Raw genomic sequence first — 19701 nt, forward strand, 5'->3', positions numbered from 1 at the left:
GAAGACAGCCATTGCTCCCACGATTTGGTGCAGTGTTCTGTTAACTCCAGACTCGGCAGCACTGCACCCCTGCTGCTGCATCAGGGGGAGGGCGACGGATGGCGCTGTGCTGCCAGGGTGTGCCTGAGGGCTGGTCCAACGAGCTGGTGGAGTGCCTGAAAGCTGCTGGCACTCGGCTCCTTCTCCCCGACAGCCCACTCCTCCTGCAACTTTGCACCTTGTCTCCAGCCTTTTCCCCCGCTTGACTGCCGACTCTGAGCAGCCAACACTGGCCACCTTTTTGGCTGAGCTCCTGGGCCAACCTATCGCCTCCAGTCTCCACCTGACTGATCCGCTGGTCGAGAGCCTCCTGTATGGCGCATGTCAAACTACTGCTCAGCCCAGTCAGCACCATCACCACCCCCTCCACACTCAGCCTGGACTAGGGTGCAAAATAGTCTGGCACCATCCTGGGGGAGGTGGGGGAGGGGGGAGAGAACTGATGAACAGACGACTGGGAGCAGGTGGGGTGACGGATGACTGGGGTAATTGGTGCAGGGTGGGGGCTAAGAGGGAGGCATTTGCTTAAAGGGACCAAAATCAAAATGATTCTGAAATCTGGAAAATTCCAAACAACAGCAGGTGTCCGGTCCTAACGATCCTGGATAAAAAGTCAAGCACCTGTAGAGCCACATGAGTGAATGGACAATTCTCTTGCAGTTCATTGAGGAACAAGTTTCACCAATTGCATTAGCTAAGTTTCCAAGAGGCAATTTAAAAAAAAATCAGTTTTGGGGTCAAATTGTAACGGATTTAATTTTTCTAAATATTGTAAAATTTTTGGGCAGCATTTGCTGTTTCCTTGATGAGGCAGAGTCCCTGTGAGCAGTGGAATGTTTAACTTTTTGTAAAGGGCGAAAAGAGCCTCGTCAAGGTTCTTCACCCAACCAGAAAGATGCAAGAGGAATGATGGCTTCCTTTTTTTACAGATTGAACAGTGCTTTACGACACGAGCAAATGTTTGCAGATCGTTTTCTTCCAGATGCAGAGGCAGGTGAAGCCTTGGGGCAGACTTGTTGGGAAGCTTTAATCAATCCGATTGTGTTCAGTGTCACTGCTTTGGGTATGTATTCCAAACCAAGTTCGAATATGCGATGTTCGGAATATATTGTCAAGCAATTGAGGAAGGAAAACGGCCTTTGGCCCTTGTAGTCAATCCCGACTATTATTCTGCCTCGTCCCACTGACCTGCACCTGGACCAAATCCCTCCATTCCCCTCCCATACATGTACCTGCCCAAATTTTTCTTTTATGCCAAAATTGAACGTGCATTTACCAATTCAGCTGGCAGCTCCCACCATTCAATGTGAAGTTGTTCGTCCAAATGTTCCCTTTCAAAATTTTCCCTTTCAACCTTAACCTGTGTCCTCTACTTTTTATCTTCTGTGCTCCAGGGATTAAAGTCCTAACCTATTTAACAGTTCCCTGTAACTCAGTTCTTCAAGTCCTGGAACATTCTAGTGAATCTCATCTGCACTCTTTCAATCTTACCGATATCTTTCCTGTAGCTAGGTGACCAAAACTGCATACAGTACTCCAAATATAGCCTCACTAACATCTTTCATCTTTACTATAACATTACAGATTGTATATTGTACTTCATTCTTTGATTTATGAAAGCCAATGTGCTAAAAGATCTCTTACGACCCTGTCTATCTGAGGTGCCACCTTCAGAGAATTGTGTATATGTGTTCCCAGATACCTCGGTTCTACTGCATTCCTCAGAGCCATGCACTTTACAGTGTTTCACCTACCTTGGTTTGTCCTTCCAAAATCCAACACCTCTAATTTGCCTACATTAAACTCCATCTGCCATTTTCCAGCCCGTCTTTCCAGCTGGGCCAGATCCCACTGCAAGCTTTGAAAACCTTTCTCACTGACCACGACATCTCCAAACTTGGTTTAATCTTCAAACTTGCTGAACCAATTTACCGTAATATCATCCAGATCAGAGGTCTGTTTAAGAGTCTCTTACATGTCTCCAATATTTCAGCTTCACCACCATCCCCGACAAGGCATTCCAGCACCCACAACTCTCTGTGTAAAAAACAAAGTTCCCTCCCTTATCTTTGTACATATGTCCTCTGGTTTTTGCTGATCCTGCCCCAGAAAATAGGTTCTGGCTGTCCACCCTACCTATGCCTCTCACAGTCTTGTTCTTCTTTTCTTTGGCTTGGCTTCGCGGACGAAGATTTATGGAGGGGTAAATGTCCACATCAGCTGCAGGCTCGTTTGTGGCTGATAAGTCCGATGCGGGACAGGCAGACACGGTTGCAGCGGTTGCAGGGGAAATTTGGTTGGTTGGGGTTGGGTGTTGGGTTTTTCCTCCTTTGTCTTTTGTCAGTGAGGTGGGCTCTGCGGTCTTCTTCAAAGGAGGTTGCTGCCCGCCGAACTGTGAGGCGCCAAGTTGCACGGTTTGAGGCGATATCAGCCCACTGGCGGTGGTCAATGTGGCAGGCACCAAGAGATTTCTTTAGGCAGTCCTTGTACCTCTTCTTTGGTGCACCTCTGTCACAGTGGCCAGTGGAGAGCTCACCATATAACACGATCTTGGAAAGGCGATGGTCCTCCATTCTGGAGACGTGACCTACCCAGCGCAGTTGGATCTTCAGCAGCGTGGATTCGATGCTGTCGGCCTCTGCCATCTCGAGCACTTCGATGTTAGGGGTGAAGTCACTCCAATGAATGTTGAGGTTGGAGCGGAGACAATGCTGGTGGAAGCGTTCTAGGAGCCGTAGGTGATGCCGGTAGAGGACCCCTGATTCGGAGCCGAACAGGAGTGTGGGTATGACAACGGCTCTGTATACGCTAATCTTTGTGAGGTTTTTCAGTTGGTTGTTTTTCCAGACTCTTTTGTGTAGTCTTCCAAAGGCGCTATTTGCCTTGGCAAGTCTGTTGTCTATCTCGTTGTCGATCCTTGCATCCGATGAAATGGTGCAGCCGAGATAGATAAACTGGTTGACCGTTTTGAGTTTTGTGTGCCTGATGGAGATGTGGGGGGCTGGTAGTCATGGTGGGGAGCTGGCCATCATCAGTCACAGTCTTGTAGATCTCTGTCAAGTCTACAAATAGAGTTGTAACATGATCTCTCTACTCCTGAATTCAATATCTCTATTAATGAATCCCAGCATCCCATAAGGCTTCTTAACTATCCTATCAACCTGTGCGGTGACCTTGAGGGATGTGTGGATTTGTCCCCCAAGGTCTCTCTGTTCATTCACACTCTTAAGTAACCGACCATTAACTCTGTACTCAGCCTTCTGGTTTGACCTTCCAAAATGCATCACCTCACACTTAACCAGATTGAAATGCATCTGCACTTTTCTGCCCAACTCTTGGATCATGTCTATATCATCTTGTAACCTTCGATGACCTTCAGGTCCATCCACAACTCCTCCAACCTTTATGTCACCTGCAAACTTACTGACCCATCCTTCCATCTCTTCATCCAGGTCACTTATAAAAATCACTAAAAGCAGGGGTCCCAGAACAGATCCCTGCGACACTGACCTCCAGGCAGAATACTTTCCTTCCAGAATTACTCTCTGCTTTCTTCCTGCAAGGCAATTTTTTTCAAACAGCTAATTTTCCACTGATCCCGTGACTCATGACTTTCTGGATGAGTCTTTCATGGGGGATCTTTCTAAAGTCTTTCTAAAGTCCATGTAGAACACATCTACCACCCTACCCTCATCAATTTCTTTTATGTCCTCCTCAAAAAACTCAATTGGACTCAAGGGGTACTACCTTCCCTTTACAAAGCCATGAGTAGACTGTACTTCTCCAAATGCTTATAGATCCTATCCTTAAGAATCCTCTCCATTACTTTACAAACCACTGATGTAAGACTCACTGGTCTATAATTTCCAGGATTCTCTCTATTACGTTTTTTAAACAAAAGGACAACATTTGCCATTCTCCAATCCTCCGGCACCTCCCCTATAGCCAAAGAGGATTCAAAGATCATAGCTACTGCCCCAGCTATCTCTTCTCTCACTTCCCACAGCTGCCTGGGGTCTATTGCGTTCAGACCCATGGACTTATCTATCTTGATATTTTTAAGAAGATCCAACACTCCACATTGCCCAGCACACAGACCTGTTCTATTTCAACCTCACTGTGATCAAGGTCCTTTTCTCTTGTTAATACTGACATAAAATATTCACTTAGAACCTCCCCAACCTCCTCCATCTCCAGGCAGATGTTCCCTCCTTTATCCTTTAGTGGCTCCACCTTCATTCTTCTATTCTTCACATATGCCTTGGGGGTTCTCCTTAATCCTTCAGGCCAAAACCTTCTCATGCCCCCTTCAAGCTCTCCTAAGTAATTTCTTAAGCTTCTTCCAGTCTACCATATACTGGTACTTCTCATGAGCCTTTCCTGTCTCTTGCTTCCTATATCTAATATATGCTTCCTTCTTCCACTTGACTTGTTGCCTGACCTGTTTTGTCATCACGGTTTTCCTAACATCTTTTCCTTATCCCAATGGGACAAACCTATCTTGCACCCTGCACATGACTTCCTCCACATTACTTCTGTGCTTTCACCCTTAAACATCTGTTTCCAATTTATTCTTGCTTGTTCCTGCCCCAATTTTTCATAATTAGCACTTCCTCAGTTAAGCATCTTCTCAGTTTGATTATTCATATCCTTTTCCATAGCTATGTTGAAGCTAAGGGAGTTATGGTCATTCTCACCAAAATGCTTCCCCACCGAGATGTTTGCCACCTGACCAGATTCTTTCCCCAGAACCAGATCTAGTCAGCTGGACCTCATACTGAGTCAAGAATCCTTCTTCTATACACCTGACAAATTTAGTCCCATCTATCCCTCTTGCAATATATAAGTGCCAGTTAATATTCTTTTCTTTGGCTTGGCTTCGCGGACGAAGATTTATGGAGGGGGTAAAAAGTCCACGTCAGCTGCAGGCTCGTTTGTGGCTGACAAGTCCGATGCGGGACAGGCAGACACGATTGCAGCGGTTGCAAGGGAAAATTGGTTGGTTGGGGTTGGGTGTTGGGTTTTTCCTCCTTTGCCTTTTGTCAGTGAGGTGGGCTCTGCGGTCTTCTTCAAAGGAGGTTGCTGCCCGCCAAACTGTGAGGCGCCAAGATGCACGGTTTGAGGCGTTTTCAGCCCACTGGCGGTGGTCAATGTGGCAGGCACCAAGAGATTTCTTTAGGCAGTCCTTGTACCTTTTCTTTGGTGCACCTCTGTCACGGTGGCCAGTGGAGAGCTCGCCATATAACACGATCTTGGGAAGGCGATGGTCCTCCATTCTGGAGACGTGACCCATCCAGCGCAGCTGGATCTTCAGCAGCGTGGACTCGATGCTGTCGACTTCTGCCATCTCGAGTACTTCGACGTTAGGGGAGTAAGCGCTCCAATGGATGTTGAGGATGGAGTGGAGACAACGCTGGTGGAAGCGTTCTAGGAGCCGTAGGTGATGCCGGTAGAGGACCCATGATTCGGAGCCGAACAGGAGTGTGGGTATGACAACAGCTCTGTATACGCTTATCTTTGTGAGGTTTTTCAGTTGGTTGTTTTTCCAGACTCTTTTGTGTAGTCTTCCAAAGGCGCTATTTGCCTTGGCAAGTCTGTTGTCTATCTCATTGTCGATCCTTGCATCTGATGAAATGGTGCAGCCGAGATAGGTAAACTGGTTGACCGTTTTGAGTTTTGTGTGCCCGATGGAGATGTGGGGGGGCTGGTAGTCATGGTGGGGAGCTGGCTGATGGAGGACCTCAGTTTTCTTCAGGCTGACTTCCAGGCCAAACATTTTGGCAGTTTCCATTTTGGCCAGTTAATATTAGGGAAGTTGAAATCACCCATAACTACAACCCTGTATTTTCTGCACCATTCTAAAATCTACTTGTTTATCTGCTCCTCGGTGTCCCGAGGGCTATTTGGGGGCCTATAGACTACTCCCAGCACAGTGATTTCTCCCTTCCTATTTCTGACTTCCACCCACACTGACTCAGCGGACCCTCCCTTTGCAGCCCCTCCCTTTCTAAAGCTGTGATACTATCCCTGACCAGTAATGCTACTCACCGTCCCTACTTTTCTACCTCCCATCCTATTCCTTTTAAAACACCTAAACCTTGGTACCTGCAGCAGCCAATCCTGCCCTTCCTCCAGCAAAGTTTTTGTCACAGCCACAGCATCGTGGTTCCACGTACTGATCCAAGCTCTAAGTTCATCCCCTTTATTCCTAATACTCCTAGCATTGAAATAGACACATTTCAAACTCTCTAACTGGCTACATTTATGTTTTGTTCCCTGCCTGAACTTCATCACCAACTTAGAACATAGCATTTTTTTTGTCTTTCTATCCTAATTTCTGCCCTCACATTCTGATTCCCACCCCCCTGCCAAACTAGTTTAAACCCTCCCCAACACCTCTAGCAAACCTGCCCACCAGGATATTGGTCCCCCTCCAGTTCAGGTGCACCCTGTCCTTTTTATAGAGATCAGACCTTCCCCAGAAGAGACCCCAATGATCCACAAATCTGACCCCTGTTGCTTGCACCAACTCCAGCCACACATTCATCTGCCACAACTTCCTGTTCCTACCCTCTCTGATGCATGGCACAGGCAGCAGTCCTGAGATTACCACCCTTGAGATTCTGCTTTTTAACTTCCTTCCTAATTCCCTATATTCCCTCTTCAGGACCTCATCCCTACGCCTATCTATGTCATTGTTCCCCACGTCGACAATGACATAGGTCTAAATGAAATAATATAGTCTCAGCAATAAGTGAAATGTTATTGTGGGCCATAAGGAGGACAGTGGTCTTGGACCATGAAGAAATTGGCATGGGAGTGATGGAGAGGATAACTGGTACATACATAATCGACCAAATTGCTTTCTCCTCCACTGAGTCATTCTTTTGCTGTCAGTAATATTTCTTTCTGGAGGGGAGGATAGTTTAAGTGGGTGAGATGCGAAAGAGGAATTGTACATTGCAGCAAGGTAATTAAAACAGACTACATTGTTCAGTAAATACAGCCCTTAACTGCACAGCATTTGTATATCAGTGGTTTGGCTTCAAAATGAGATCACGGTTGATTTCGCTCCACCTCCCTGCCTTTTCCCTACAATCCTTAATTCCCTACTGAGCACAATTCTATCTGTGTTCTTAAATTTTTACATTTTAACTGTGGATCTACAGCATGTTAACAGGTCCTTCTGGCTCACAAGCCTGTACTGCCCAAATATCCCAATTAACCTACAGAGCCCCCATATGTTTTGAAGGGAGGGAGGAAACTGGAGCACCCAGAGAAACCCATGCAGACAATGTACAACGTACAAACTCCTTACAGACAGTGCTGGATTCAAACCCCAGTTGCTGGCGCTGCAGCAGTGCTGTTCTCACCTCTTATGTTAACTGTGTCCTTCATGCATTTACAGTATATACTGAATGAGGCAACCTCTATACTTCTGTGGGCAGAGAATTCCACAGATTCTCTACTCTGGGAGAAGCAATTCCTCAATCTACTCACCCGAATCTTGAGGCTATGTCCTCTAGTTCTCCTCTCAGCTGCCAGTAGAAACAACTATCCTTTCTTACAACAATTTTTAATGATTCTATAAGATCCCTTCTCATCCTTATGAATTCCAGCAAGTGTTGTACCAGCTACTCACCATTGCCTACCCCTCATCTCAGAATCAAACTGGTGAGCTTCCTCTGCACCACCACCAATGCAGGTATATATTTTCTCAAGTAAGTGGACCAGACTGCATGCCGTACTCCAGGTACGGCCTCACCTGTACCCTGTACAGATGCAGCAGAACCCCTTGCTCTTAAATCCAATCCCTCCAGCAATGAAGGACAACATTCTATTGTTGGAGAAACAAATGGGACTAAAGCCAGACAAATCACCTGGTCCTGATGATATGCATCCAAGGGTTCTGAAGGAAATGGCAGAAGTTATAGTTGATGCATTGGTGGTCATATACCAAAATTCCTTGGCTTCTGGGCAGGTCCCGGCAGACTGGAAGACAGCAAATGTCACGCCACTTTTTTAAGAAGGGATGTAGGCAGAAGACTGGAAATTATCGTCCAATTAGCTTGACGTCTGTAGTTGGAAAAATGCTTGAAGCTGTCATTAAAGATGAAATAGTGATACTTTTGGAACGTAAGGGTTCAATCAGGCAGACGCAGGATGGTTTTAGAAAGGGAAGATCTTGTTTGACAAACTTGTTAGGATTCTTTGAGGATATAATGGGTGCGGTGGATAGAGGGGAACAGGTTGATGTTGTATATTTGGATTTCCAGAAAGGTGCCGCACAAGAGACTTCTCAGTAAGTTACAGGAAAGTGGAGTCCGGGGAAGTCTATTGGCCTGGATTGAAAATTGGTTGTCTGACAGGAGGCAGAGAGTCGGGATAAATGGGAGTTTTTCAGGTTGGCAGAGAGTGGTAAGTGGGGTGCCGCAGGGGTCAGTGTTAGGCCCACAACTGTTCATCATTTACATTGATGACTTGGAGGAGGGGACAAAATGTGGTGTAGCCAAGTTTGCGGATGACACCAAATTGAGTGGAAGAGCAAATTGTAATGAGGATGTGGAGAGTCTGCAGAGGGATAGAGTTAAGCTGGATGAGTGGGCAAATGTCTGGCAGATGGAGTACAATGTTAGTAAGGGTGAGGTTATCCACTTTGGTAAGAAAAATAAAAGAGCTGAATATTATTTAAAGGGTGAAAAACTACAGCCTGCTGTTGTGCAGAGGGACTTGGGAGGGCTTGTGCATGAATCACAAAAAGTTAGGTTACAGGTGCAGCAGGTTATTAAGAAGGCAAATGGAATGTTGGCCTTCATCGCTAGAGGAATTGAATTCAGGAGTAGGGAGGTAATGTTGCAACTGTACAAGGTACTGGTGAGACTGCACCTGGAGTACTGTGTCCAGTTCTGGTCTCCATATTTGAGGAAGGATATACTGGCTTTGGAGACGGTCCAGAGGAGGTTGATCCCTGGGATGAAGGGGTTGACTTATGATGAAAGATTAAATCATCTAGGATTGTATTCGTTCGAGTTCAGAAGATTAAATCATCTAGGATTGTATTCGCTCAAGTTCAGAAGAATGAGTTCAGAAGAAGGAGATCTTATAGAAACATATAGGATTATGAAGGGTATGGATAGGATAGATGTAGGAAGGTTTTTTGAGCTGGCCGGGGAAACTAAAACCAGAGGACACAGTCTCAAGATTCGGGGGAGTAGATTTAGGACAGAGATGAGGAAAAATAGTTTTTCCCAGAGAGTAGTGAATGTTTGGAATTCTCTAACCAGGGAAATGGTTGAGGCTGCTTCATTAAACATATTTAAAATTCGGTTAGATAAATTTTTACATGATAGAGGAATTAGGGGATATGGGGAGAAGGCAGTTAGGTGGAGTTAGGTCATAAATTAGATCAGCCATGATCGTATTGAATGGCGCAGCAGGCTCGATGGGCCATTTTTGGCCTACTCCTGTTCCTACTTCCTATGTTCCTATGTATTTGCCTTCTTGATGACCTGCTGCACCTGAAAACCAATCTTTTCGTGATTCATGCACAAGCACTCCCTCTGCACAATATACTGCAATCTTTCACCATTTAAATAATAATTTGGTCCATTTGTCCTTCCAATATGGATGAACTTGTATTTACCAACATAGTCCTCCATCTGCCATACTCTTGCCCACTCATTTAACCAATCCACATTTCTGCAGATTCTCCGCATCCTTTGCAAGATTTGATTTTCTAATCAAGGTCGTGTCACCAGAAAACTTAGATATGCTATACTTGGTCCCCTATTCCAAGCAATTGCAAGACACCAGCCAAGGGTAAATATCCTTCCCTCAAAAACCTGCTCCTTGGCACTTTCGGGCTCTCCCCTCAGCAGCATGCCTCCAGGCTCCTGCATCTCGACGGGCTTGAGGACCACACACCATCGGCCCTAATGGACGAGATGCTGGCGCTGGCGGAGGATCACAAACCTTGTTTCCTATTCAGTCAGATCTTCCTCGAGCAGATGCCCGGGGACATCCAACTACTCCTGGCGGATGAGGACTTCATGGATCCACGCCGAGTCGCAGCCCAAGCAGACCCCCTCTGGCGTACCAAGAGGGAGAATGAAGCAGCCCTCAGTCAGGTTGCACAACCAAGAGCCAGCCAGCCACAATACACCCCAAGCACAAGCCGAAGGAGCACCATTCCACCTGGTGCTTTTACCATCAGCGATGGGGAGTGCAAGCTCGTAAGTACTGACAACCGTGTGACTACCAGGAGAAATTACCCGGCCAGCCACCATGGATGGCTGGAATGGCTGGCCACATGGACAGCCTCCTTCACGGTACCGACAAGTCCACCGGCCAACGTTTCCTGGTGGACATAGGAGCGGACCTGAGGGTCCCGTTCCCCCACCGCCCTCGAGACACGCACCCGATCTCGTGGTCCCACCCTGCGGGCAGCCAACGGTTCTACCATCAAGACCTTTGGTACCCGCAGGACACAGATCCAGATCGGGAAAGAGAAATTCTGCCTCAGTGGGTACAGTGTTGTTAGGGGCTGACTTCCTGAGGGCACACTGCCTGTTGGTCAACATGAAGGGCAAGAGGCTAGTCAAGGCTTGCACCTTCCATTCGGTGTGCCTTGCCGCCATGATCGCCTGCAGGCCCGAGATCGCTGCCATTACCACTTCCAGGGATGAGTATTCGAACATACTCTATGAATTCCCCACCATCGTTCATCCACGATTCAGCACCACCTTACCCCAGCACGGGGTATACCACCATATCTCTACCCAGGGCCCCCTGCTGCATGCCAAGCCCAGATGACTTCTGCCCGAGAAGTTGCAGCTGGCAAAGGATTAGTTTTCCCAGCTGCAGGAGTTGGGGATTGTCTATCGCTCGGACAGCACCTGGGCATCCCCTCTCCACATGGTCCCCAAATCCTCCAGGGGCTGGAGACCCTGCAGTGATTACCAGCATTTGAACGATGTGACCACACTGAACAGGTACCCGGTTTCACACATTCAAGACTTTTCGGCCAATCTCCATGGCGATAGGGGGCATACTCGAGCAGTGGCTTAACGGCCAATTGCACCCACTGGCCTTTAGCAAACAGCTGCGCCCGCCGGAGCTCAAGTACAGCGCTTTTGACCAGAAGCTCCTGGTGCTGTACCTGGCCATTCGGCACTTTCGATACTTTCTGGAGGGCAGGCCCTTCACGGTGTTCACAGGCCAGAAATCCTTCACACAGGCACTCGCGATGGCTAAAGATCCGTGGTTGGTTCGCCAGCAATGCCACCTTTCCTACGTGTTGGAGTTCACCACCGACATCTGGCACAGGGCAGACAAAGACAACGTCATGGCGGATGCAATCTCTCATCTGGCGATCAATGCTTTCGTCCCTGGCCTTGACCTCACATAGTTGGCACAGGCCCAGAAGCTGAACACAGAGACGCAGGCTCTTCAGACCGCCATCTCTGGCCTCGAGCTCCAGGACATTCAGTTGCCCAACAGCCCGGACACTCTGCGACGTCTCCACCTGCTCGCCGTGCTCTGTAGTCCCACCATAGTGGAGGTCGAGGGTTTTCAACTTAGTCCATGACCTAGCCCACCCCTTGGTGAAGACTTCGGTGCAAATGGTGGCAGAGTGGTTTGTGTGGCACGGACTCAAAAAAGAGGTGGCCAATATGGCGAGGAACTGCTCCAGGTGCCAGACCTCAAGGGTCCACCGGCATACACAGGCTCCAATCCAGCAATTCAACCTGGTGGTGTAGAGATTTCAGTACATCCATGTTGACGTCGTAGGACCCCTGCCGGTGTCCAGAGAAGCGCGCTACCTTCTCACAATAGTTGATCGGACCACGAGATGGCTGAAGGCCGTTCCCATCAAAGAGGCTTCCGCAGAGACGTGCGCCAGGAACCTAGTCAGTCATTGGATCACTACGTTCGAAGTCCCAGCACACATCACCACTGACAGGGGCGCCCAGTTCACCTCTGCGCTCTGGGCTCAGCTGGCGAACCTCCTGGGGATTAAACTCCACCACACCACAGCCTACCACCCTCAAGCAAATGGTTTGGTGGAGAGGTTTCATCGTCATATGAAATCCGCCCTCATGGCTTGCCTCACCGGTCCAGGCTGGGCAGACGAACTGCCCTGGGTCCTCCTCGGCATCAGAACAGCATCCAAGAAGGACCTTCAGGCGTCTTCTGTGGAACTCATCTACGGCGTGCTGCTCTCGCTGCCCGGTGAGTTCTATGGCCCAGAGCCCAACGTCACGTCCGAGCATGCGAACATTTTGGTAGATCTCTGTAAGAAACTATCCTCACTAGCTCACCCTTCTCCCTTGCATCATGGCATCTGGCCGACACATCGTCCCAAAGAGCTGGACTCAGTGGAATTCGTATTTGTTCGGTGCGGCCCACATAAGGCACCTTTACAGTGCCTGTACGAAGGTCCATACAAGGTCCTCCAGTGGTCCGGCAGGACTTTCACTTTGGACATAGAGGGGCAAAGATGAACTGTTCACCGTGGACTGTTCGAAGGGGGCGCACTTAGACCTATCACGGCCAATGGAGACGGCCATGCCCAAACACCAGGGCCGCCGCCCAAGCAGCGGGATGCGTAGCCGGTTCTGGGGGGGTTGTGTGGTGGCGCACTCTCTCATGGCAAACCAGCCCCACGTGTAACGCTACGTGGCGGGCCAGCCATGGGAAGATGGCGCTGTCAGCCTCAAGTCTCCTGCCCAGCGTGCACCTGGGGCAGTGATTATGATGTCACACAATGCACGAGGTGACTGAGCTCATGCTGCCCTTAAAAGGGCGCGCGCTGAGTCTGAATAAAAACAGTCATTAACAACTTTCAATGTGGTGGCTGAGTCTTTCTTGGCTGCGTCCAGCACGACAATATGATATAAAATATAACATAATCTGTCACAGTCGTCCACTATCTACTCTTACCTTTCTTTTATTCTTTTTATACTTGAAGAAGCTCTTTGATTCCCCCTTTGTTATTATTTGCTGCCCTACTTTCATACTTCATCTTTTCTCTCCTTGCGAGTTTTTTTAGTTACTTTCTGCAAGTTTTAAAAAACTTCCCAGTCCTCTATCTCTTCCCACTAACTTTTGCTTCCTTGTATGTCCTCTCTTTTTTTTTATTTTTTTAAATTTTTTATTTTTCACACCATAAATCACATTAGCCATGATATACACTCTTTCTTTTTCACATCTTTTGTTTTGATGTTAGCTTTGACTTGCTTTGTCGGCCACAGTTGTGACATATTTTCCATGTGAATGTTTCTCCTTTTTTTAGTATATATTTATCCTGCACACCTTTTTGACAACTAGTGCCCCCTTTCAATCTACTTTGGCCAGTTCCTCTCTCATGCCCCTGTAATTTCCTTTACTCCATTGAAATACTGACACTTCTGACTTTAGTTTCTCCTTGTTAAATCTCAAATCAAACTCACTCATATTGTGATCACGGTCTCCTGATGGTTCCTTTACTCTAAGCTCTCTAATCACCTCTGGTGAATTACACAACACCCAATCCAGGACAGCTGATCCCCAAGTGGGTTCATCAGCAAACTGCTCCAAAAGGCCATCCCATCGGCATTCTATAAAATCTCCCTACTTGCATGTTAAAATCATCCACGACTACCATAATGTTGCCTTTCTTGACATATATTTTCAATTTGCTGTGGCAGTTTGTTGACACATCTGGCTACTGTTTGATGGTCTGAATATAACTGAAAACTCTCAATGATTCCATATCTCTTGATCCTATGTCATCTCTTCCTCTTGATTTTATGTTATTCGTCAACCACAGAACCATCCCACCCCTCTGTTTACCCTCCTATGCCATAAATACACTTGTTTACTTTGGACATTCAGCTCCCAATACATCCATCCTTTAGCCTCGACACCGTGATAGTCCCAACGTCATTGGCTGCCAGTGTGTGGCTTTTCTGCAAGGTCATCCATTTTATTTCTCATGCTGCATGCATTTAAATTCAAAACCTTTCGCTCTGTATTTGTTACTTTTTTTTAACTCTGTGACCCTGTTGCATTGTAACTCATCCCCACAACTGCAATTTTGCTCTATCTTCCTGCCTTCCACACCTACTCCCTACCAGTTGTCCTTACTTGTGTGCCAACCCCCTCTTCCTCTGCCTCTTCACTTTGGTTCTCACCTGCCTAGAAATCTAGTTTAAATCCCACCCAATAGTATCAGCAAACCTTCCTGCCAGGATATTGGTTCTCCTCCAATTCAGGTGCAACCTGTCCCACTTGTACAGGTCACCCTTCCCCAGAAAAAGTTCCAAGAACTTGAAACCCTTCCCCGTGCACCATCTCCCCAGCCACTCATTTGTCTGCACTATATTTCTGTTCTGTTCTTCCCTAATTTGTGGCACTGGGAGTAATCTAGAGATTACCACTTGAAGGTCCTGCTCTTCAGCCTCTTTCCTAGCTCCCTAAATTTACTTTGCAGGGCTTTTGCCCCATTCCTGAATATGTCATTGGTACCAATCTGTACCATAATCTCTGGCTGCTCACCCTCCTCTTTAAGAATGTTCTACACCTGCTCAGAGACATCCTGGATCCGAGCACCTGGAAGGCAATGCACTATCCTGGAATCAGTTTTGTGGCCACAGAATCTCCTATCTGTCCCCTATGATGTTGGTCTACCTGACTTCACCCTTCCCTTCTGAGGCTCAGAGCCAACCACAGTGCTATTGTTCTGGCTGCTGCCTGACCCAGGTCGTTGATCTCACTCAGCAAATCTAAAGGCATATACATGTTGCTGAGGGGAATGACCACAAGCATACTCTTCACTAATTGACTCTTCCCTTTCTCCTGACACCCAGCTACCTTTCTACTGCTTCCTCGGTGTGATTGTATCTGTGTGACTCCTGTCTGCCAACCCCGTCAGCTTCCCAAATGATCCAAAGTTTATCCAACTCCATCTCCAATGACCTCGCGTGGTTTTTTAAGGATCTGCAGTTGGATGCACTTCTCACAGATGAAGTAATCAGGAATACTGTAGGCTTCTCCAACTGTACACATTCTTCGAGAAGAGCATGTCCCTGCCTTGGCTGCCATTTCCAGTTTATGAAAATAGAAAAAACAGTTGGAAAACCTTCTTCTTACCTGTGCCCCCTTGAAGAATCCTTTTGCTCCTCAGCAGAGTTGTCCTCGTCTTATCTCAACTCCTGCACCACTACCTCAGCTCACCAAAGCTTCAAATTTCGACTCCTACATTGTGCCACTTCACAATGGCTGCTCCACTTGAGCTTCCCCTCCTTTTATTGACTATAATTAGCCAATGGAGAGATTTAAACAAGCTCCTACCTTTCTCATTTCTTTTTATACGCATCTCTTGTTCACAGGCCCCCTCTTGCAGACCCCAACAAGGTTTAAACAAGCCCCTCATTTCCCAGCGCTTTTTAAACACTCCTCCTCTTGTTTTCAGTCCCTGATGACATTTAAATAAGCATCTTCCTCTCCTGATGCTTTTTAAATGCTCCTCCTCTCGTTCACAGTCCAGACAGGATTTACACAAGCATCTACCTTTCCCGGTGCTTTTTATCTGCTCCTCCTCTCGTTCACAGTCCAGACAGGATTTACACAAGCATCTACCTTTCCCGGTGCTTTTTATCTGCTCCACCTCTCGTTCACAGTCCAGACAGGATTTACACAAGCATCTACCTTTCCCGGTGCTTTTTATCTGCTCCTCCTCTCCTTCACAGTCCTGGTCTCGCAGTCCCCAACAAGATTTAAACCTCCCTGTTCTTTATCTTTTGACCAGCTGCTCTGTTTGGGCACTACTTTAATGTTGGTGATTGTACCTAAACGCCTTGTTTCTTATCGCATCCTGGCATTTGGCATTTTGGATATTTTTACTATATTGTGTTCGCATTTACTTTCATAACCTATCTTCTCCTTTATTCCTTTTCAAATGTTTCCCAATCTTCCAGTTTCCCACTTAATTTGGTGACTTTGTACATGAGCTTTTAGTTTGAGGCCTGCCTTTATTTTCTTGGTTATCCAAAGCGGGCTCACTTTCCCCCCCACCCCCTCACTGTTTTTGATTTTAACTGAAATGTACTTTTGGGCACTTTGAAAGCCTTAGACACACACACACAGCACAGTTACAGTCCCTTCCAGCCCACGAGCCCCTGGCCCACAATTACACCTACAACCCCCATACGATTTTGGAAGGTGAGAGGAAACCAGAGCACGAGGAGGAAACCCACACGGTCACGGCGAGAACAGACAAACTCATTACAGACAGAGCCAGATTGGAACCCACATCACTGTTATAGTGTTGGGCTAAGTGCGACTCTGACCATTCTGCCCACTATTCCTCAACTCTCCTACCATGTATGTTCTCAGTCAATATCTCCCCCTTCACCTGTTCTACTCTCCCTTCTTTAAGCATAACACTCTGGTCTTTGATTGAACTATTGCACCCTACAAATTCCACCACACTGTGATCACTCTTTCTGAGAGGATCCCCAACTGAAAGATCATTAATTTTACCTGTCTCATTGCAGAAGACCAGATTCAAGTGGAATGTTCTTTTGTCAGTTTGGTACCAATAAATTAGTTTATAAATTGCCTCTCAAATTATTACCTTGCATCTTTATCTTATTCCATGAATGTAATAAATATTTATCTTGGTTCAGACAATATTAATCCAAGCCCACTATCCTGGCTACTGACTGAATACCTGGAAAACTCTGAGATCTTGAAGCAGGGAAAAGGTCAAGTTACTGTATTCAATTCCAGAGTTCGGCGTCTCTGTCACCTTTTGGTTCATGTTGATACCAGCTGGATAGAAATCGGGGAGCTGAAACCAGCCACTAAACCTGGTAAGGCCATGCATTTTACTTAAATCTGTTTGTTTGCTCTTGGAATGCGAGTGTCACCACCAAGGCCTTATTAACAGTACAAACTTAGTGGCTCTGAGAATTCAGACAAAGCCACAGTATGGGATAGGAGTAGACTATCAGTACTTCTGGGAGGTCAAGAGTATCAGGTTCCTTGGAATGCACTTGGCGGGGAATCTCACCTGATCCTTTAACACCAGCTCTATAGTCAAGAAAGCCCAGCAGCGCCTCTATTTCCTGCGAAGGCTGAGGAAAGTTCATCTCCCACCCTACATTCTACAGAGGATGTATCGAGAGCATCCTGTGCAACTGTATTCCCGCCTGGTTTGGAAGCTGTACCATCTCAAACCGCAGGACCCTGTAGATGACAGTGAAGTCAGCGGAAAAGATCACTGGGGGCTCTCTCCCTACCAGGAAGGATATCGACAGCACTTGATGCAGACGAAAGGCAATAAACATTGTGAACTGTTCTCCCTTTTGCCGTCTGGTAGGGGGTACCGTAGCACTTAGGGCCCCTTACAGGCGTCAGCACACCCGAAGTGCAATGGGATAGCCTCTTTTCCTGTGTGTATTGTTGTAATTTCAGGGGTATTTTTAGACATTCAACGCAGTCTTTCAGGCCCATGAGTCCGTGCCGCCCAATTACATCTAATTGACCTCCAACCCGGTACGTTTTTTTGGAGGGTGGGAGGAAACCAGAGACCTGGAGGAAACCCCTGCAAACACAAGGAGAATGTACAAACTTCTTACTCACAGTACCAGATTCAAACCCGCGTTGCTCAACACTGCTCTAACTGTGCGGTCCTGACCCTAACCGTTCACTGCTATCTAACCCACTACCTCTCAGATCAAGCTTAAGAACAAGCCACATCTCAAAGAGTTTTTTGTTCTGATGTTCTGAAGTGTAGTCATTATTGGTACTATTAGATTGCATTGTAATACAGTAAAATCCCTCATTTCCAGCACTAATGGGAATTGTTAGATGCTGGATAAGTGAATTTTCCAGTTTCTTGAGATTGCGTGTTGCGTGGATTGGTGAACTAACTTCCAGGGGTGCTAATTTTAAACTTCTGTGATTTTTATGCCAGTTGCTTGAGACCGTCGATTGCTTGAATTCCAGATAATGGGGATTTTACTGTATCTGTATTCCTGCTCCACTGCAGTACACTGGCAGGCAATGGATTTGTAATTATCTCTGCAGTATGGAGACATAGAATACTACAGCACAGAAACAGACCCTTCAACTAATCTTGTTAATCTGCCTGGTACCATTGATGTGCACCTAGACCATAGCCCTCCTTATCCCTCCTGTCCATGTCTTAAATGTATCTTAAATGTCAAATTCGAGTCCATATTCACTACTTCATCTGGCAGCTCGTTCCACACTCTACATGAAAGGACCTCTGAGACGCGCTCATCAAAAAAGGAATTTGAGTGCCCAGAAACACAAAAGAATCCTGAAGGGAGCAAACCTTGCCAGGTTCTGACCAGAAATTGAATGCATTGATGTGAGGCATTGTTATGCCTAATAGTAAACCAGAGACTGCAGGAGAATGTGTAGTCTGGGGTGGGTCTTGAATTGGATAAAGGCTTGAATAATGAATCCACAAAGAGTGATACAGTGAAGGGTCAGTTTGTTTGACTTTAATTTTTTCTCTCCAGTTGTTCTTTTTTTGCACTCCACCTTTCCCACTGATGTTTGTGGAGTTGCTGGGCTAGTCTTTGCTTTCTAGATACTGTATTGGGAAGCCTTTCCTGCTCTGACTTCCCCCAGTACTGGTCACGAATTGCCAAGGATACATAGGTGATCCAACAGATAAAGCCTTGCTGAGGGGGATTTTGAGACTTTAAAAGAGAAGGACAGCTGCTGATACCTTCTCGTGGGCGGCATAGACGGCGAGGTGTTTAGCGCCACGCTATTACAGTGCCAGCAGCCTGGGTTCGAATCAGATGTTGTCTGTAAGGAGTTTGTGCCTTCTCCCCATGTCTGTGTGGGTTTCCTCTAGGTACTCAATTTCTTAAATTTTATATTTTTATTTAAATTTAGATGCATTTCGGCCCACAGGCCTGTGCTGTCCAATTACACCCAACTGACTGACAACTCCTGTACATTTCCCGTACATTTTGAAGGGTGGGAGGAAGCTGAAGCACCCAGAGGAAACCCATGCAGACACAGGGAGAACGTACAAACTCCTTACAGACAGCGTAGGTTTCGAACCCTGGTCCCAATCTCTGACGCTGTAACAACATTGCACTAACCATGCCGCCACCCTTCAAAGTGTACAGGGGTTGTAGGATAATTGGTGTATTTTGGCAACACAGACTCGTGGGTTAGAAGGGCCTGTTACTGTGCTGTATGTCTAAATTTAAAAAAGGATTTGATCTCATGGGATATTAAAATATGAATTTAATCAGCTGAGTTTACACAATGTTTTGTGTTGATATTGCAGATGGCAAAAACAAATCAAAAGATAGTACTTCTGCCAATGCAAAAGGAGTGGCAGTGAGCAAGTCCAACAGCATATCTGGGATAGCGCAGTGCTGGCATGGAGTGGTTCAGCAACAGGTAAGGGTGCTTGGAGCCATACTTTGTCCAAGAGGGATTTCATAGAAGATGAAATCTACTATTTCATAGTAGATTGATTCATGGGATGAAGGAGTTGGCTTGTGAGAAGCCGCAGGTAGGCAGGCTGGTGAAGAAACGTTTGGCAGGCTTGCCTTCATTAGTCAGGACTTTGAGTACATCATGTTGCAACTGTACAAGTTGTTGGTGAGTCCACATTTGGAG

The 19701-nt window shown here is 46.7% G+C and overlaps 1 protein-coding gene across 7 annotated transcripts in view; it reads left to right on the plus strand.

Moving 5' to 3' along the window:
- Positions 1–19701, plus strand: part of LOC138737218 (cullin-9-like) — a 260972-nt gene that overhangs the window by 149623 nt on the left and 91648 nt on the right. For all 7 annotated transcript variants that reach the window (XM_069887889.1, XM_069887888.1, XM_069887892.1 and 4 more), the window contains 3 exons: positions 969–1102; positions 16710–16895; positions 19364–19479. In XM_069887889.1, coding sequence (XP_069743990.1) covers positions 969–1102; positions 16710–16895; positions 19364–19479 — 436 coding nt within the window. The remainder of the gene's footprint in view (positions 1–968; positions 1103–16709; positions 16896–19363; positions 19480–19701) is intronic.

The sequence above is a fragment of the Narcine bancroftii genome, chromosome 6 (assembly GCF_036971445.1).
Source record: "Narcine bancroftii isolate sNarBan1 chromosome 6, sNarBan1.hap1, whole genome shotgun sequence".
NCBI lineage: Eukaryota > Metazoa > Chordata > Chondrichthyes > Torpediniformes > Narcinidae > Narcine > Narcine bancroftii.